The 16,619-nt window shown below is 40.0% G+C and overlaps 2 protein-coding genes across 2 annotated transcripts; both read left to right on the top strand.

Moving 5' to 3' along the window:
• The first annotated feature begins 266 nt into the window (after positions 1-266).
• LOC138871881 (uncharacterized) lies at positions 267-1,160 on the top strand. The gene is made up of 2 exons (XM_070149796.1): positions 267-552; positions 688-1,160. Exons 1-2 carry the CDS (start codon positions 267-269, stop codon positions 1,158-1,160), a joined length of 759 nt encoding a protein of 252 aa, XP_070005897.1.
• Positions 1,161-1,311: 151 nt separating this feature from the next.
• LOC138871880 (uncharacterized) lies at positions 1,312-15,923 on the top strand. Its single transcript, XM_070149795.1, has 9 exons — positions 1,312-1,595; positions 1,698-1,971; positions 2,259-2,331; positions 2,639-3,036; positions 3,202-3,327; positions 3,452-3,520; positions 3,625-4,324; positions 4,619-4,761; positions 15,612-15,923. Exons 1-9 carry the CDS (start codon positions 1,312-1,314, stop codon positions 15,921-15,923), a joined length of 2,379 nt encoding a protein of 792 aa, XP_070005896.1.
• The last annotated feature ends 696 nt before the right edge of the window (positions 15,924-16,619 follow it).

The following is a 16,619-nucleotide window of genomic DNA, read 5'->3' as shown; positions in this document are numbered from 1 at the left end:
CTGAAGAAGCTCGAGTTCAGAGGTTTGTTGATGGATTGGTTGGTCGTCTATACACTGCAGTAGCCCCACAGCTAAAGACTTTATCCTACTCTGATGTAGTCGACCTTACTAGAAAGATTGAAAACAAGGGACGTGTGGAGCATGCAGCTAGTGATTTACGTAAGAATGACAAGACAAGAGGGGCTTTCAGTGGTGGTTTTAGTAAAAATAGAAGAGTAGGAAATCAGGGACAACAACAACGATAGGGTTCTCAGACATGGACACACATGTCTTCACAGTCCACATACAGACCACATTACAGACAAGGTAATAGGGGACCATCATCTTCTGGACATCGCAATTCAGGGCAGATATATGCCACTACTCCAGTCTGCCAGACTTGTGGTAGATCACATTTGGGCCAATGTCGTGTTCTAACTGGAGAGTTCTTTCGGTGTGGCCAGTTGGTACATCACTTGAGGGATTGCCCTCAGCCTCCGAGAAATTTCAACCAGGCTTCTATTCAGTCAGCTGCACCGACTCAGACTACTCGTAATACTTCAGGTGCTACAGGTACAGGAAATAGAGGTTGAGGTGCTGGAGACTGTGCTACTGTGAATCAAGGACAAGGCAATACTGGTAGAGGTCAGGCGAGAGTTTTTGCATTTACTAGATAGGATGCTCAGGCCTCGAATGCAATAGTTACAGGTATTCTTTCTGTCTGTTCATTTGATGCACTTGCGTTGATTGATCCGGGATCTACTCACTCCTATGTGTCCTCCTACTTTGCTTTGAGATTTAGTAGACATCCCGAGCTATTGAATGATCATTTTCTAGTTACTACTCCTGCAGAAGAGTCTCTATTATCTGAATACGTATATTGTGCTTGTCAGATTCGGGTTGAGGGTAGAGATACTCTAGCTGAACTTATTGTACTTGATATGATTGACTTTGACATGCTGATGGGAATGGATTGGTTATATTCTTGCTATGCTATAGTCGATTGTCCTGCAAAGATAGTTAAGTTTGAGATACCAAATGAACCAAATTTTATTCTAAGAGGGAGTCAGGTTCAGAGACTTGCAAAATTGTACTCCCTCTGTTCCAGTTTATGTGAACCTATTTCCTTTTTGGTCCGTTCCAAAAAGAATGAACCCTTTCTAAATTTGGTAACAATTTAGCTTAAATTACAACTCTACCCTTAATGAAAAGCTTTTATAACCATACAAATACTCTAGGCCCCATTTGGACTTATTTAGGACCACAAATTCCAAAAGTCTTCATTTTTTTCTTAAACTTCGTGCCCAGTCAAACAGGTTCACATAAATTGAAATGGAGGGAGTATCTTTTATGAAGGCTCAACGACTTTTGAAGGAAGGTTGTTTGGGTCTCTTAGATATTGTAAATGACACAAGAAAGGAAACAATTAGTATAGAAAATGTACCCGTAGTGAGAGAATTTTCTGATGTATATCTTGAGGAATTACCAAGATTGCCTCTAGTACGAGAAATAGACTTTGGTATTGATTTTCTACCTGACACACAGCCCATATCGATACCCCCATATCGAATGGCACCAGCAGAGTTGAGGGAGCTAAAGCAACAGTTACAAGATTTGTTAGATAAGGGTTTTATTAGACCTAGTGTATCACCATGGGGTGCACCAGTACTGTTTGTAAAGAAGAAAGATGATTCCCGGAGAATGTGCATTGACTACAGGCAGTTGAATAAGATAACAATACGCAATAAATATCATTTGCCTCGTATAGATGACATGTTTGATCAGTTACAAGGAGCTTCCCACTTTTCAAAGATTGACCTCCGTTCTAGTTATCATCAACTTAGAATCAAAGATGAAGATATTTCTAAGACTGCTTTTAGAACTCGATACAGACACTATGAGTTTCTTGTGATGCCTTTTGGACTGACTAATGCCCCAGCAACATTCATGGATTTAATGAATAGGGTGTTCAAGCCATTTTTGGATAGATTTGTAATAGTATTTATTGATGATATCCTGATATATTCTCGTAGCCAAGGAGAACACGAGAATCATCTCAGGACTGTGTTGTAGACATTGCGAGAACATCGGCTTTATGCTAAGTTCTCGAAATGTGAATTTTGGCTAGACTCGGTAGCATTTCTCATGTTGTATCCAAAGATGGAATTATGATAGATCCTAAGAAGATCGAAGTTGTGCAAAAATGGCCCAGACCTACTTGTCCTACAGAGATTCATAGCTTTTTAGGCTTAGCATGCTATTACAAGTATTTTGTGCAGGATTTCTCTAGAATTGCAGCGCCATTGACCAAGCTAACACAGAAAAATGCAAAGTTTCAGTGGACGGAGGAATGTGAGGAGAGCTTTTGAAAAGTCAAAACATGTTTGACAACTGCACCAATATTAGCCTTACCATTAGGTTCCGGAGGATTTACAGTATTCAGTGACGCTTGAGGGTGGGATTATGATGTGTTCTTATGCAAAATGGTCGCGTTATTGCTTATGCTTTGAGACAATTGAAAAATCACGAGCAAAACTATCCTACACATGATTTGGAGATGGCTGCAGTGGTATTTGTTCTAAAAATTTGGAGACATTATCTATACGGCAAAACTTGTGAGATTTATACTGACCATAAAAGTCTAAGGTATATCTTTCAGCAGAGAGATCTAAATCTTTGGCAGCGTTGTTGGATGGAACTACTCAAAACTATGATTGTTCTATTTTGTATCATCCTGGAAAAGCCAATGTAGTGGCTGATGCATTGAGTAGAAAATCTATGGGGAGTTTGGCACATATAGCCCCTACAAAGAGACTTTTGGCCAAAGATATTCAGAGACTAGAAGATACAGGTATCAGATTTAGTGTCGGAAATTCAGAGGCATTGTTGACTTGTTCTCAGGCTAAGTCTTCATTAGTTGAGCGCATTAAGGTAATCCAATATGAGGATGAACGATTATGCGAATACAGAGATGAGGCCTTAGCTGGTAAAAGCAAGGATATGATTGTTGAAAGTGATGGTATTCTTCAAATGGGTGACAGGCTATATGTAGCAGACGTAGATAGGTTGAGACATGTTATTCTTAAAGAAGCTCACAACACTAAATACATTATATATCCTGGATCCACAAAAATGTACCATGACCTAAAGTAATTTTATTGGTGGGAAGGTATGAAGAAAGATGTTGCTAACTTTGTTTCTAGTTGTTTGACTTGTCAGCAGGTCAAGGCTGAGCATCAACGACCCGCAGGACTACTACAACAAATTGAGATTCCAGAGTGGAAATGGAAAAGAATTACTATGGATTTTGTCCCCAGGCTAACACGAACCTTTAGAGGTTATGACTCGGTATGGGTGATTTTAGATCGACTGACGAAATCAACACACTTTTTGCCAGTGAAGACGACATATGGTAGAGTCAGGTATGCACAGATATTTATGAACGAAATTGTTTGACTTCACGGAGTTCCAGTATCCATCATCTATGATAGATGATCACAGTTCACTTCATGCTTTTGGAAATATTTTCAAGAAACATTGGGTACATGAGTAGATCTTAGTACTACATTTCATCCACAGACAGACGGGCAGTCTGAACGTACTAATCAGATCTTGCAAGATATGTTGAGAGCTTGCATTCTTTAGTTTGGAGGTAGTTGGGACACTTATCTACCGTTATCTGAATTTGCTTACAACAATAGCTTCCAGTCCATTATTCAAATAGCACCGTATGAAGCATTGTATGGTAGAAAATGTCATTCTCCTATCGGATGGTTTGAATCTGGTGAGACTAACTTATTGGGACCCGACTTAGTACAAAAAGCTATGGACAAAGTTCAGTTGATCAGACAGAGATTGCTTACAGCTCAAAGTAGACAAAAGTCTTATGCTGATAAGAGAAGAAGAGATTTAGTGTTCACAATTGGCGACAAAGTATTCTTACGAGTCTCTTTCATGAAAGGTGTGATGCTATTTGGGAAAAGAGGAAACTTGAGCCCTAGGTTTATAGGACTGTATGAGATACTAGACGGAGTGGGAGTTGTGGCTTATCGTTTGGCACTTCCTCCTGGGTTGTCCTTTATTCATCCAGTTTTTCATATCTCAATGTTAAGGAAATATATATCAGACTTATCTCAGATAATTGAAGCCCCTACTATACCGCTTGATGAAAAGTTGTCTTACAAGGAGGAACCAATGACAATTATTGATAGACAAGTAAGAAAGCTACAGTCAAAACAAATTATGTTCGTTAAAGTTTTGTGGAGAAATCATACCATTGAAGAAGCTACTTGGGAAGTAGAAAAAGATATGCAAGCGAAGTATCCCCATTTGTTTCAGTCTACAGGTACGAACTTAAGTTAAATTCGGGGACCGAATTTCATAAGGTGGGGAAAATGTAATACCTCATAATTTAAAGAAGGACATAATATTCATTTATCCAAAATAATTAAACCAAAAAAGGGATAATAGGCCAAAACCTATAGGAAATATTTGGTAAAGTCCAAAAAAAAGAAAAAAAGAATAAGGATTAAGGGAGGGGTTACGAAGCAAAAGCTTCTGCCGCAACAAAGTCTTAAGGAAAGAGTCCTAATACACTAGCAATTGAATTGTTGAATTGGAAAGAAAAAAAAATTAACAGGAGCAATTCGAGAATTAAGAGATCGAATTCGTAACAGTGAAGGACACACAAGTGCTAGGTTTGGGGAGCAGCTGATACGGTTTCTTGGAACCATACCAACATTGTTCTTGAAGACCAGAGAAAAACTCTTTTACTTCTTTCGGGTATTACGTGAACCCTCCATCAAAATTTATGTTGCCAGAATCCTTTTTAAGGTGTTCATATAACTACATCGAACAATCTATTAGACTGTTTGTAGCACTAGGTAAAGGGAACAAATTTATATTTGAGTTTTCTATTCATATCATATTTACAAATCAATATCATATTTATACTTTCAATTGTTTGAGTTGGAAGTCAAGATGCCAACTTAATCTGTTGTGCCTATATTAACTATTAAAGGGATAAGGAAATATAATCTTATTGTTAGCCATCCCCTGAAGCTCCAGAATACTAGTAAAAAACGTTGGAAGGGTTTGAGAATAAAAAAAAAGAGAATTTAATTTGATAGATATTTATTTAGAGGATGAATTATGGAGTTGATGGGTAGTAACACTAGATTTATATTGATTTATAGATTTCACACAAATTGGGCATTTGGAGTGATAAAAAGTCGAGCTTTGGCTAGTAGGCATCAAGAGGTGAGTAGTAATCTTACCGTAATTTGTGTTTTCATAACTTGCATGATTTACACATGATTTCTAATATGAATATGTTACCGATTATTTTAAGTTGCATGTAGGACAAGTCTTTTACTCGATATGATACCGAAATAGTTATTTGACTTGATTATCGTTGTTTTAAATATTCTTGTTGTCACTAGATATGTTTTACCGTTACTTGAATATACTATTATCGAAATGAAATTACATGATTTAATAAGAACCTAAATGACCTATATTGTTTCAAAATATTTTTTTGTGAGTATATATAGATACAGAGATAAGTATAAATGGGAGTAGACTTTGAAGGATCCCGTAGCTAACGGTGAGTTCGTTAGACCTGGTGCACCTTGTATTTACCGATTACAAAGTACAGTTATAGTCCTCGCTAGTGGGAAGATTGAACTAGCATACCATTACCGATTTTCCTTGAGTAGGGACTACCGTTATATTTGATTTCTTACAAAGAAGTCCACAGTTATACCGATTACATGATCTGTTCGTTAAAACCTCCCAAATGTGAATATTGATATTATACAGTGGTTACCAAGCTTATTACTGAATTATTTATTGTATTATGATACAAGAAAAACATGATGTGATTGAAAAATAATTATTATTTCTGAAAGGGCATTTTTATGTTATTTCCTATATGATATACTAGCATGTTTTCTAACTTGTCCCCAATAAAAACGGTCGTGGTTATGTGTTATTACTCACTGAGCTAGCGACTCATTCCCCGCTAATTTTTTTACAGAGACAACAGTTGACGCATGCGAGGATTTCGTTAATTAGAGTGCACAGGTTGATATTTCTCGGTGAGCCTCGCACTTGTTCGCGTGGACAGAGATTTTATTTATTATTATGGTCTTCTCATTGAACTCTTAGAGTCGCTCCATAGTCATTATTTTAGTGTCATGAGTATTCTTTTGTTATATAGTTTTATGTTGAGTATCGTTCTCATTTGTCAAAGTTGGAGATAAATTAGTATTTCTAGTGGTTAGTTGGTGGTTTAGTTATGGTGGAGACTTGTATTGGTTAATTGATAAGTTGTTAATTGTTTGGTATGATATTATGATGCTTGGTTATTGATTTGAGACAGGAAAATTTTTGGGATGGTCTAAAAACAGGGAAAACTCTGTCCAATTTTCTGTAAAATTTTTGATGAGGCTTACTTGGGAGCACTTGCTCCTAAGCGTCGGTCACAATCCTATTTTGGGTAGTGACAATCGGCTACCACATTGGCCTTTCCCGGATGGTAAAATATAGTGATATCATAATCCTTAAGCAACTCCAACCATCTCCGCCGCCTCAAATTAAGATCCTTTTGTTTGAACAAGTGTTGGAGGCTACGATGATCAGTAAACACCTCACAAGACACACTATACAACTAATGCATCCAAATTTTCAACACGTGAACTATGGAAGTCAACTCTAAATCGTGAACGGGGTAGTTCTTCTCATGGGGCTTCAACTAACGAGAAGCATAAGCAATAACTCTATCCTCCTACATCAAAACATAACCAATGCAAACTCTCGAAGTATCACAATACATGGTATATGAACCTGAAGTTGATGGCAAAACTAACACTAGAGTTGTGGTCAAAGCTGTCATGAGCTTCTGAAAGCTCTCCTCACACTCGTCTGACCATACAAATAAAGCGCCCTTCTGAATCAACTTGGTCAAGAGCGATGTGATAGATGAGAATACCTGAACAAAACGGCGATAATAACCCGTCAAACCAAGAAAGCTACAAATCTCTGTGGATGAGGATGGTCTGGGCCAACTCTAAACCGCCTCTATCTTCTTCGGATCAACTTGAATACCCTCGTTGGACACCACGTGCCCTAAGAAACCAACTGAACTAAGCCAAAACTCACACTTGGAGAATTTTGCATAAAGCTTCTCCTCCCTCAATCTCTGCAACACAACTTTTAAATGCTCCGCGTGTTCCCCCTGACTACACGAATATACCAGAATATCATCAATGAAGACTATGACAAATGAATCGAGATAAGGCCGAAATACATTGTTCATCAAATGCATGAATGTCGCTGGGGCATTGGTCAGCCCAAAAGACATCACCAAGAACTCATAATGACCATATCTGGTCCTGAAAGCTGTCTTAAGAATATCCAATTCCTTGATCTTCAAATAGTGATAACCTAAATGGAGATCAATCTTGGAGAACACTCTCGCTCCTTGAAGCTGGTCGATTAAATCATCAATGCGAGGCAAAGGATACTTGTTCTTAATTGTTACTTTGTTCAATTGCCTATAATCAATGCACATTCTCACAGTGCCATCCTTCTTCTTCACAAATAGAACCGGCCCACCCCAAGGTGACACACTAGGCCGAATGAACCCTTTATCAAGGAGTTCCTGAAGCTGGTCCCTTAGTTTCTTCAACTCTGTTGGTGCCATACGATATGACGCAATATAAACGGGTTGAGTGCCCAGCACCAGGTCAATACCTTAATCAATATCCCTGTCTGGTAGCATGCCCGGCAGGTCTGTAGGAAACACATCGGGAAAACCCCTCACAACTAGAACAGAATCAATACTAGGAGTCTCAGCTCTGACGTCCCTCACAAATGCTAGATACGAAAGACAACTCTTCCCAACCCTACGCTGGGCTTTCAAGAATGAAATCACTCTACTAGGAATATAATCAGTTGTACCTCACTACTCAATTTGTGGCACACCCGGTACAACCAACGTGATTGTCTTAGCATGACAGTCCAGAATAGTTGACATAGAGACAGCCAATCCATGCCCAAAATGACATCAAAATCCACTATACGCAATAATAAAATATTCACACGGGTCTCCAGACAGCCAATAGTCACAACACAAGACTGGTACACACGGTCTACAACAACCGTATTGCCCACCGGGGTAGATACATAAACAGGTAAAGGAATAAACTCACGGGGTGTACCCATATAACGAGCAAAGTATGATGACACATAAGAAAAGGTGGAACCAGGATCAAATAATACAGAGGCATCTATGTGGCAGACTGAAACAATACCTGTAATAATAGCATCTGAAGCAATAGCATCGGGTCTGACTGGAAGTGCATAGAAATAGGCTTGACTGCCACCTGATAGGACTCCCCCTCTGGGGTAACCCCTAGCTGACTAACCTCCACCCTTAGCTGGCTGGGCGGGTGGTGGTGAAGTAACTGGAACTGAAGCCGATGACTAACCCTTCTACTGAGATGAACTCGCAAGACGACGAGGGCACTGCCTCCACATGTGACCCATATCACCGCACTCACAACAACTCCCAGGTGCTATAGAAGGTTTCGCCCATGAAGGGTGTTATGAGATTTGGGAAGAAAGGGAAATTGAGTCCTCGATTCATTGGGCCTTTTGAGGTACTTCGGAGGATTGGGGAGGAGGCTTATGAGCTTGATTTGCCACCCAGCTTGTCGAGTGTGCATCCAGTATTTCATGTTTCAATGCTCTAGAAGTATATTGGGGATCCGTCTCATGTTTTGGATTTCAGCACGATTCAGTTGGATGGTATTTTGACTTATGATGTGGAACCAATAGCGATTTTGGGTCAACATGTTCGAAAGTTGAGGTCAAAGGATATAGCTTCAGTGAAAGTGCAGTGGAGAGGTCGGCCCGTGGAGGAGGCAACTTGGGAGACCGAGCGGGAGATGCAGAGCAGATATCCTCACATATTTGAGGCTTCAAGTATGTTTCTTGACTCGTTTGAGGACGAACGTTGTTTAAGTTGAGGAGGATGTGATGATCCGGCCAGTTGTCTCATGATTTACCGCTTCGTTTCTCCCTATTTTTGCTTCTTTATACTTTGTTTATCCATGTTATATGGTATCAGGTTGGTCGGATCAAATCTGGAATGATTTTGGTAATGTTTTAGACACTTAGTCTCTTTTAAGGAAGCTTAAGTTGGAAAAGTCAGCCGGATATTGACTTATGTGTTAGAGGGCTCGGATGTAAGTTTCGATGGTTCGGTTAGCTTCGGGAGGTAATTTATGACTTAGGAGCATGATTGGAATGAGTTTCGGAGGTTCGGAGTAGATTTAGGCTTGAATTGGCAAAGTTGATATTTTGGTGATTTCCATTTGGTAGGAGAGGTTTTGATATAGGAGTTGGAATGGAATTTCAAGAGTTGCAATAGTTCCATTGAGTCATTTGGAATGTGTGTGCAAAATTTTAGGTCATTCGGATGTGTTTTGGTTAGGTTTTTTATCAAAGGCAGAATTCTGAATATTTTAGAAAATTTGGCTTGAATCCGAGGTGTTTTGATCTATTTGATGTTGTTTGAGGTGCTTTGAAGATTGGAACAAGTTTGAATAAGGTATTTGGATATGTTTTTACTTTTGGTTGAGGTCCCGGGGGCCTCGGGGTGATTTCGGATAGTTGACGGGGAGTGTGAGGAATGTTTGCAGTTGCTGAACTTTTGCTGCTTTCCGCACCTGCGAATTTGGGGACCGCAGGTGTCACGCCGCACATGAAGAAGGGGAGCCGCAAAAGTGGATTATCGAGGAGTTGTCAAGAACCGCAGATACGCCATACGGTAGTGGGACCGTACCTGCGAAGTCGTGGGTGGGGAATATTGAGCGTGGTGCGATTTTGGTCCGTTAAGTGATTTCCGCAGAAGCGGAGGAAGAACTGCATATGCGGTAGCGCAGAAGCGTCTATGGGATTGCAGATGCGAAAATCCCTGGCCAGAAGGTATATATATTGCTTTCATCGTGAATTTTTGCAAAATACTCCATTTTTGAAGACGGGAAAGAGACTAAGGCATAGTATTTCGAGAGGAATCAAAGGATATCAGTTGGGTAAGTTCCCTAAGATTAATTACTTGGGGTTAATATCACTTTTCCATTGTTTAATCATGATTTTAGTGGAGATTAAGGAAGAAAAATTGGGGACTAGGGCTTGAGATTAAGAGACCTTTAAATGGAGATTTGAGGGGTCATTTGGACTCCGATTTCAGTGTTCCTGATATGTATGAATTCGTGAGGAGATAAGGAATCTGTTGATGCAAAAATTATCGAATGCCAAGACGTGGGCCCAGGGGTCGGGTTTGGCCAATTTCGAGATTTTTGGTATTATTTGATTGTTTTCGCTTGGCCTTTGTTCCTAGCTTATTTTGATGCCATGATTCGTATTTTAGATAGATTCGACGCGAGTGGAGGCCGATTCAAGGGGAAAAAGCATCACGGAGTAGTATTTTCACCGGTTTGAGTTAAGTAACCATTGTAAATCTGGAACTGAGGGTACAAAACCCCAGTATTTGACTTGTTTCGATAAATGCGGTGACGCATATGCTAGGTGATGAGCATGTAGGTGTGCGCCGATAGGGATTGTGACTTGTTCCGTCCCTTAGAAACTATTGAGCCGCATATTTGATTTGAAACCTTATGATATTCCGTACTTTAGTCATTTATATTGTATTATGGGTTGTATGCTATGTTTGGGGCCTTGTGTCGACCTGTTGAGACCTTTAGGGGCATTTTTACTGTTTTTCTCACTTTACTTGTTGAAGCACATCCTCAGTCATGTTCTACCTGTTCAAATATTTTAAAACTGGTTTTATCACTCCACTTCTAATTGTGAGGACTGTTTGGGCTGAGTTCCCTAAGTTCTATTGTTGTGCCCGAGAGGTTGTGTGAGGTTAATGACTGAGAGAGGTTGAGAACCTAATAGTGAGAATATTATATGTATATATTATGGATCGGGTTGCACGCCGCAGTGACATATATATTGGATCGGGCTGCACGCCACAGCGATATATATATATTGGATCGGGCTGCGCGCCGCAGAGATATGATGCTTGGGTTGTAGGAGCCCTTCCGGAGTCTGTAAACCCCCAGTGAGTGTAGTCGACTATAAATTATGGATCGGGCTGCACGTCGCAGCAGTTACTATGATTATTATTATTATTATTATTATTATTATTATTATTATTATTATTATTATTATTATTATTATTATTATTATTATGAGATATTAAGGAGCATGAGTGCTGAGAGTGAGTACTGAGTGATGAGAGCTGAGTCACGAGTGACTGAGAGGCTACCCGAGAGGCCATATTCTGAGTGATACATTGGCCGAAAGGCTCAGTTATGATATTTTTACTGATTTCACCCTTCTTTTAAAATAAGCCTCTGTTGAAAAAGTGCTAAGTATATGATTTCAAGTATTTAAACTAAAATTGATGATTTTATGACAGAACTAGTTTTAAACTGTGAAATGGATTTGTTATCCTGTTGTTTATTCAGTTATATAATTTTTAACTGCTCGTCACTGCTTTCAGACCTTATTTACTTTAGTTACTTACTGAGTTGGTGTACTCACATTACAGCCTGCACCTTGTGTGCAGATCCAGGTGCCTGAGCGGCAGAGTAAGGGTCCTCAGCATTGTCAGAGTTTGCCGGGAATTGCAAGGTAGCTGCATGGCGCCCACAGCCCTGCTTTTTTACTATTATCCTTGTTTTCCCACATTTTAAACTTGTTATGTACTAGACAGACATACTTGTATATTTAGAGGCTCTATACACGTGACACCAGATTATAGGGCTGTGTAGTTTTCATGCTTATTTGATATTCCGCGTTTGTAACTGTGTTTTAAACACTTATTATGAAGATTTGGTATTTAAACCTGTGTTAGAAAATGATGTTACTTCTTCACTATAGAATGCTTTGTGCCTTACGTAATTTCTTGCTTTCAGTCCTTATTTACATTTGTTACTCACTGAGTTGGAGTACTCACTTTACTCCCAGCACCCCTGTGTGCATATTCAGTTGTGGATCCTGCCAGTGCGAGTTGAGAGCTCCCGACAGATATCAGAGTCCACGAGGCAGCTGCTTAATGCCCGCAGTCCCGTGTTTCTCCCTCTTTATCATTTCTATCTCTTACTTTATTATGCCTTTTCCCCTCTAATCAGACTCCACTCGCATCGAATCTATCCAAAAGCAGAATCACAACGTCAAAATATGCTAAAGGAATGAAGTCCAAGCGAAAACAATCAAATAATACCAAAAATCTCGAAATTGGTGAAACCCGACCCCCGATCCCACTTCTCGGAATTTGATAATTTTTGCATCAATAGATTCCTCATCTCCTCATGAGTTCATACATATCAAGAACACTGAAATCGGAGTCCAAATGACCCCTCAAATCTCCATTTAAAGGTCTCTTAATCTCAAGCTCTAATCCCCAATTTTTCTTCCTTAATCTCCACTAAAACCATGATTAAACAATGGAAAAATGATCTTAAACCCAAGTAATTAAGCTTAGGGAACTTACCCATATGATATCCTTTGATTCCTCTCGAAATCCTATGTCTTAGCCTCTTTCTCGTTTTCAAAATGGAGTATTTTGCAAAAATTCGCGAAGAAAGCAATATATACCTTCTGGCTAGGGTTTTCGCATATGTGATCCCATAGCCGCTTCTGTGGTACCGCATATGCGGTTCTTCCACCGTTTCTATGGAAATCACTTAACGGACCAAAATTGCACCTGCACTCAATATTCCGCACCTACGACTCCGCATGTACGGTCCCACTACTGCATCTGCGGTTCCTGAAAACTCCTCGATATCCCACTTTTGCGGCTCCCCTTCCACATGTGCGGCATCGCACCTGTGGTCCCCAAATCCGCAGGTGCGGAAATATCAGAAGCAGCAAAAGTTCAGCAGCTGCAAACATTTCTCACACTCCCCGTCGACCATCCGAAATCACCCCGAGGCCCCCGGGACCTCAACCAAAAGTACAAACATATCCTAATACCTTATTCAAACTTGTTCCAATCTTCAAAGCACCTCAAACAACATCAAATCGATCAAAACACCTCAGATTCAAGCCAAATTTTCTAATATCTTCTGAATTCCGCTATTGATCAAAAACCCAACCAAACCACGCCCGAATGACCTAAAATTTTGCACGCACATTCCAAATGACTCAACAGAACTACTGCAACTCTTGAAATTCTATTCCGACCCCTATATCAAAACCTCGCCTACCAACCGAAAATCACCAAAATATCAACTTTGCCAATCCAAGCCTAAATCTACTCTGAAACTCATTTCGATCACGCTTCTAAGTCATAAATTATCTCCTGAAGCTAACCGAACCATCGGAACTCACATCCGATCCCTCTAACACATAAGTCAACATCCAAGTGACATTTCCAACTTAAGCTTTATTAAAAGAGACTAAGTGTCTCAAACCTTACCAAAATCATTTCAGATTCGATTTGACCAACCCGATACCACATAACATGGATAAACAAAGCATAAAGAAGCAGAAATAGGGGAAAACTGAGTGGTAACTCATGAGACGACTGGTCGGGTCATCACAGGTACTTAGTAAAAGGGTGGGTAGATGTATGCTCTATGGGGTAATATAGGTAGAAATCCTGCTCTTAGGATTTATTTTCAAACTTGCATGTTTCACTCAATAAGAAACATGTCTATAGGTTTTTCTTTATTCGATGAATCTGATTGGGTTTGCATAATAGAATCATGCCTATAGGGTTCCACTTTCAATTTCATTTTGCATCATAATAGAAATTATGCCTACAAGGACTTTACTTTTAATGTCATTTGCATCAAATATGAACCATGTTCATAAATCTGGCATTTATCATGTTAGAAACCATGTTTTTAGGTTCCAAGCCATCATGTTTTAAATCAATTCAAGTATACATACCATGCTTATAGGACATAATTCCGACTAAGTAAGTTTTTCACATGTTACTACAAATCGGCTAAAACCGGTAACACGCCTAGATACTATGCCTATAGGGACTTCTACTTGCAATTATGTCTGAAAATCTAATTAGCCTAACAAGTCGATTTCATTTCACTTAGTTTACTTCTTAAAACTGGCCTCATTAAGCAATAACTTTTCTAAAATTAGTCCTTTCAAAATTGTTGTAATCTCATTAGATATCCTGCCTATAGGTTTGAAATGTTCTATTTCAAAACTTGTCTATTTTTGCATTAACATAGACACAGTACTGCATATAGGCAAGCCTTAGGGCATTTTCAAAGCCTGCATTTCTTTGAAGTTGTTTTTGTCATTCAACGTCTCTGAATTCTAAAAAGCTTTTAAAGATGAGGTCTTAGGCAACTAATAGGTTTTGACTTCTGTATCTGAAAGTGGTTTATTTCTACATGATCACTTAGAAATCTTGTTTTAGGACTTTGATTACTAAATACCTTACTTGTGGTTGACTCGTGTTGCATGTATGCTTGTTTGTAGAGGAAACTATGAGCCTTTAATTGCTCCATTTATGTGAAAGTCCTAAATGCTTTTCGTTGACTGTCGCCTTAGATTTTTGCCTTTAAAACCTTAGGGATACATCTAGAACCACCTATAGGTAGAGGTCCTAACTCCCTCCATGACTATTAAGAAGGGACGGGTAGTAGCACGCAATAGGAATCAGTGTCCAACACTCGCTTTGCATGACCAATAAGGGGATGGGAAGGGTAGACATAGGATATGATGACTACGCGCTAATGTCACGTGTAGCCCCTTATTGAGGAGTGTTTACCGGACATTGCATGGGGTGATCCTATAGGATAAACAACCTAGGACCCCTCCTTACCCCAAACCTTCTCCTTGTTTAAAACTTTGTTTTCTTTACAATTTGTTCAACCTTTATTTCCCTACTTGACTTGATCAATGAGCTTTACAACTTATTTGATTCAACTATTTGTATGGACTAATTTGTAAATGTAAGTTCGGTCGGGACCCACAGTTGTAGACCAATAGGGGTGTCTAACCCCTTCCCTTCGAGGTTATCTCGAGCCCTTACCCTAATATGTAGTAATGTAAACCAACCCAAGAGTTAATCACTCTAGGTGTCCTAACGCACCATAATCTGTTAGGTGGCGACTCTTCAAATACCTAATTTCAAAAAGGAAATGAGTCATTGCACTCCATGGAATGTCGAAACTCGGACCTCTCTCCATGAGGAGTGAAAAAGGGGGCGCGACACCTCCACCTTCAACAAATATACCTGAAGGGGTGAGTGCAGAAACCCTCGAAGCAAATCAAAACTCCCTGTGTGAAGAGCTCAAAGCCATGACAACAGGTCACTCCCTTTCTCTACCCTCTTATTTTGAGGAGACAATTGAAGATGCTAAAACTCTGTGTACGCCCAACCCGAGCAAGGTCCTCGAGGAAGATCCCTTTTAGGGTTGTTTTGCTGGGGTTGAGGATGCCACCGACCTTAATGATGCATCTACAATCTTCGAAGAGGCTCAACATCTCCTCTCTCAGGTAAATACTAACTTTAATTATTGTAATTTTTCCTATCTTTCCTTTCCTCTGACTGACATATCTTTATTTATGTATAGGATACTGTCAAGTTTAGAGATGAGCTGAGACAATGTGAGGCCAAGCTCAAGAAAGTTCTGGGCAAAGAGAAGGCCATGAGGCTCCTCTGCAGCCAAAAAGAAGAGGAGCTTAAGGACCCCCGGGTTGAATTGGCCAAAGCTCGAAAAAACGAGGCCGATCTAGATGAGCAGGTAACTATGATTTTAATAGAGTATGGTCTCCTTGGCCCTACTTCGGAGGCTAACAGTTCGATATCTCAGTTGCAGCAAAAGTTGGAGATGATTGGGCAGATCCAGGGTAAGGTTGATCAAGTGAAGGCTGACTGCCATTGATGGAAAAAAATATAAATCAGCTTGCTACCGATAAGGAAGCCGTCATAGCCCAACTGACCTCGGCTGAAACTCAACTTTGGGATATTAAAGTGAAGGGTATGGCCCAGGCCCGAAAAATTGAGGAGTTAGAGGTAGAGCTTGCTAGAGCCCGGGCTGAAGCTGCACAAGCTAAGGGTGAATTTGAGAGCTTGCTAGAGCCCGTGCTGAAGCTGCACAAGCTAAGGGTGAATTTGAGAACACATAGGCCACAACTGATAAGGCCATTGTCGTGTACTTAAGAGATGACGCGGTTGTTCAAGCGGAGCTGAGGGAGGCCTCTAACCGACAAAAATGGAGAAATGATTTGGCCAAGTGTCAAGGTCGGAGGGAGACTCTCAAAGAAATCCACGTCCGAGGGTTCGACCTTACTGAAGAGATAGCCGAAGCAAAGGCTCAGGAAATCGATGCCAGGTTTCTTGTTTCTTGAGATGATGAAGATGTTATGAGCAGCTTCGAGAGCAGGGAAGGTGAGGAAGGTGCCTCCAAGGAAGAGGAGGTTCCCAAAGACAAAGCTGCCGAGGGTACAGTTCCTGATGATGGCGCTTCTGGGGATGTGACCTCGAAAATAGATTAGTTTCTATTTTTCTTTTTTGTGCAAGGGTCCCTTGTTTGCATTGGAAATATGTTTTGTAATACATGCCTTATGAATATAAAGTA

This window comes from Nicotiana sylvestris, chromosome 6, assembly GCF_000393655.2.
Source record: "Nicotiana sylvestris chromosome 6, ASM39365v2, whole genome shotgun sequence".
NCBI lineage: Eukaryota > Viridiplantae > Streptophyta > Magnoliopsida > Solanales > Solanaceae > Nicotiana > Nicotiana sylvestris.
This window is presented reverse-complemented; position numbering and strand designations above follow the sequence as displayed.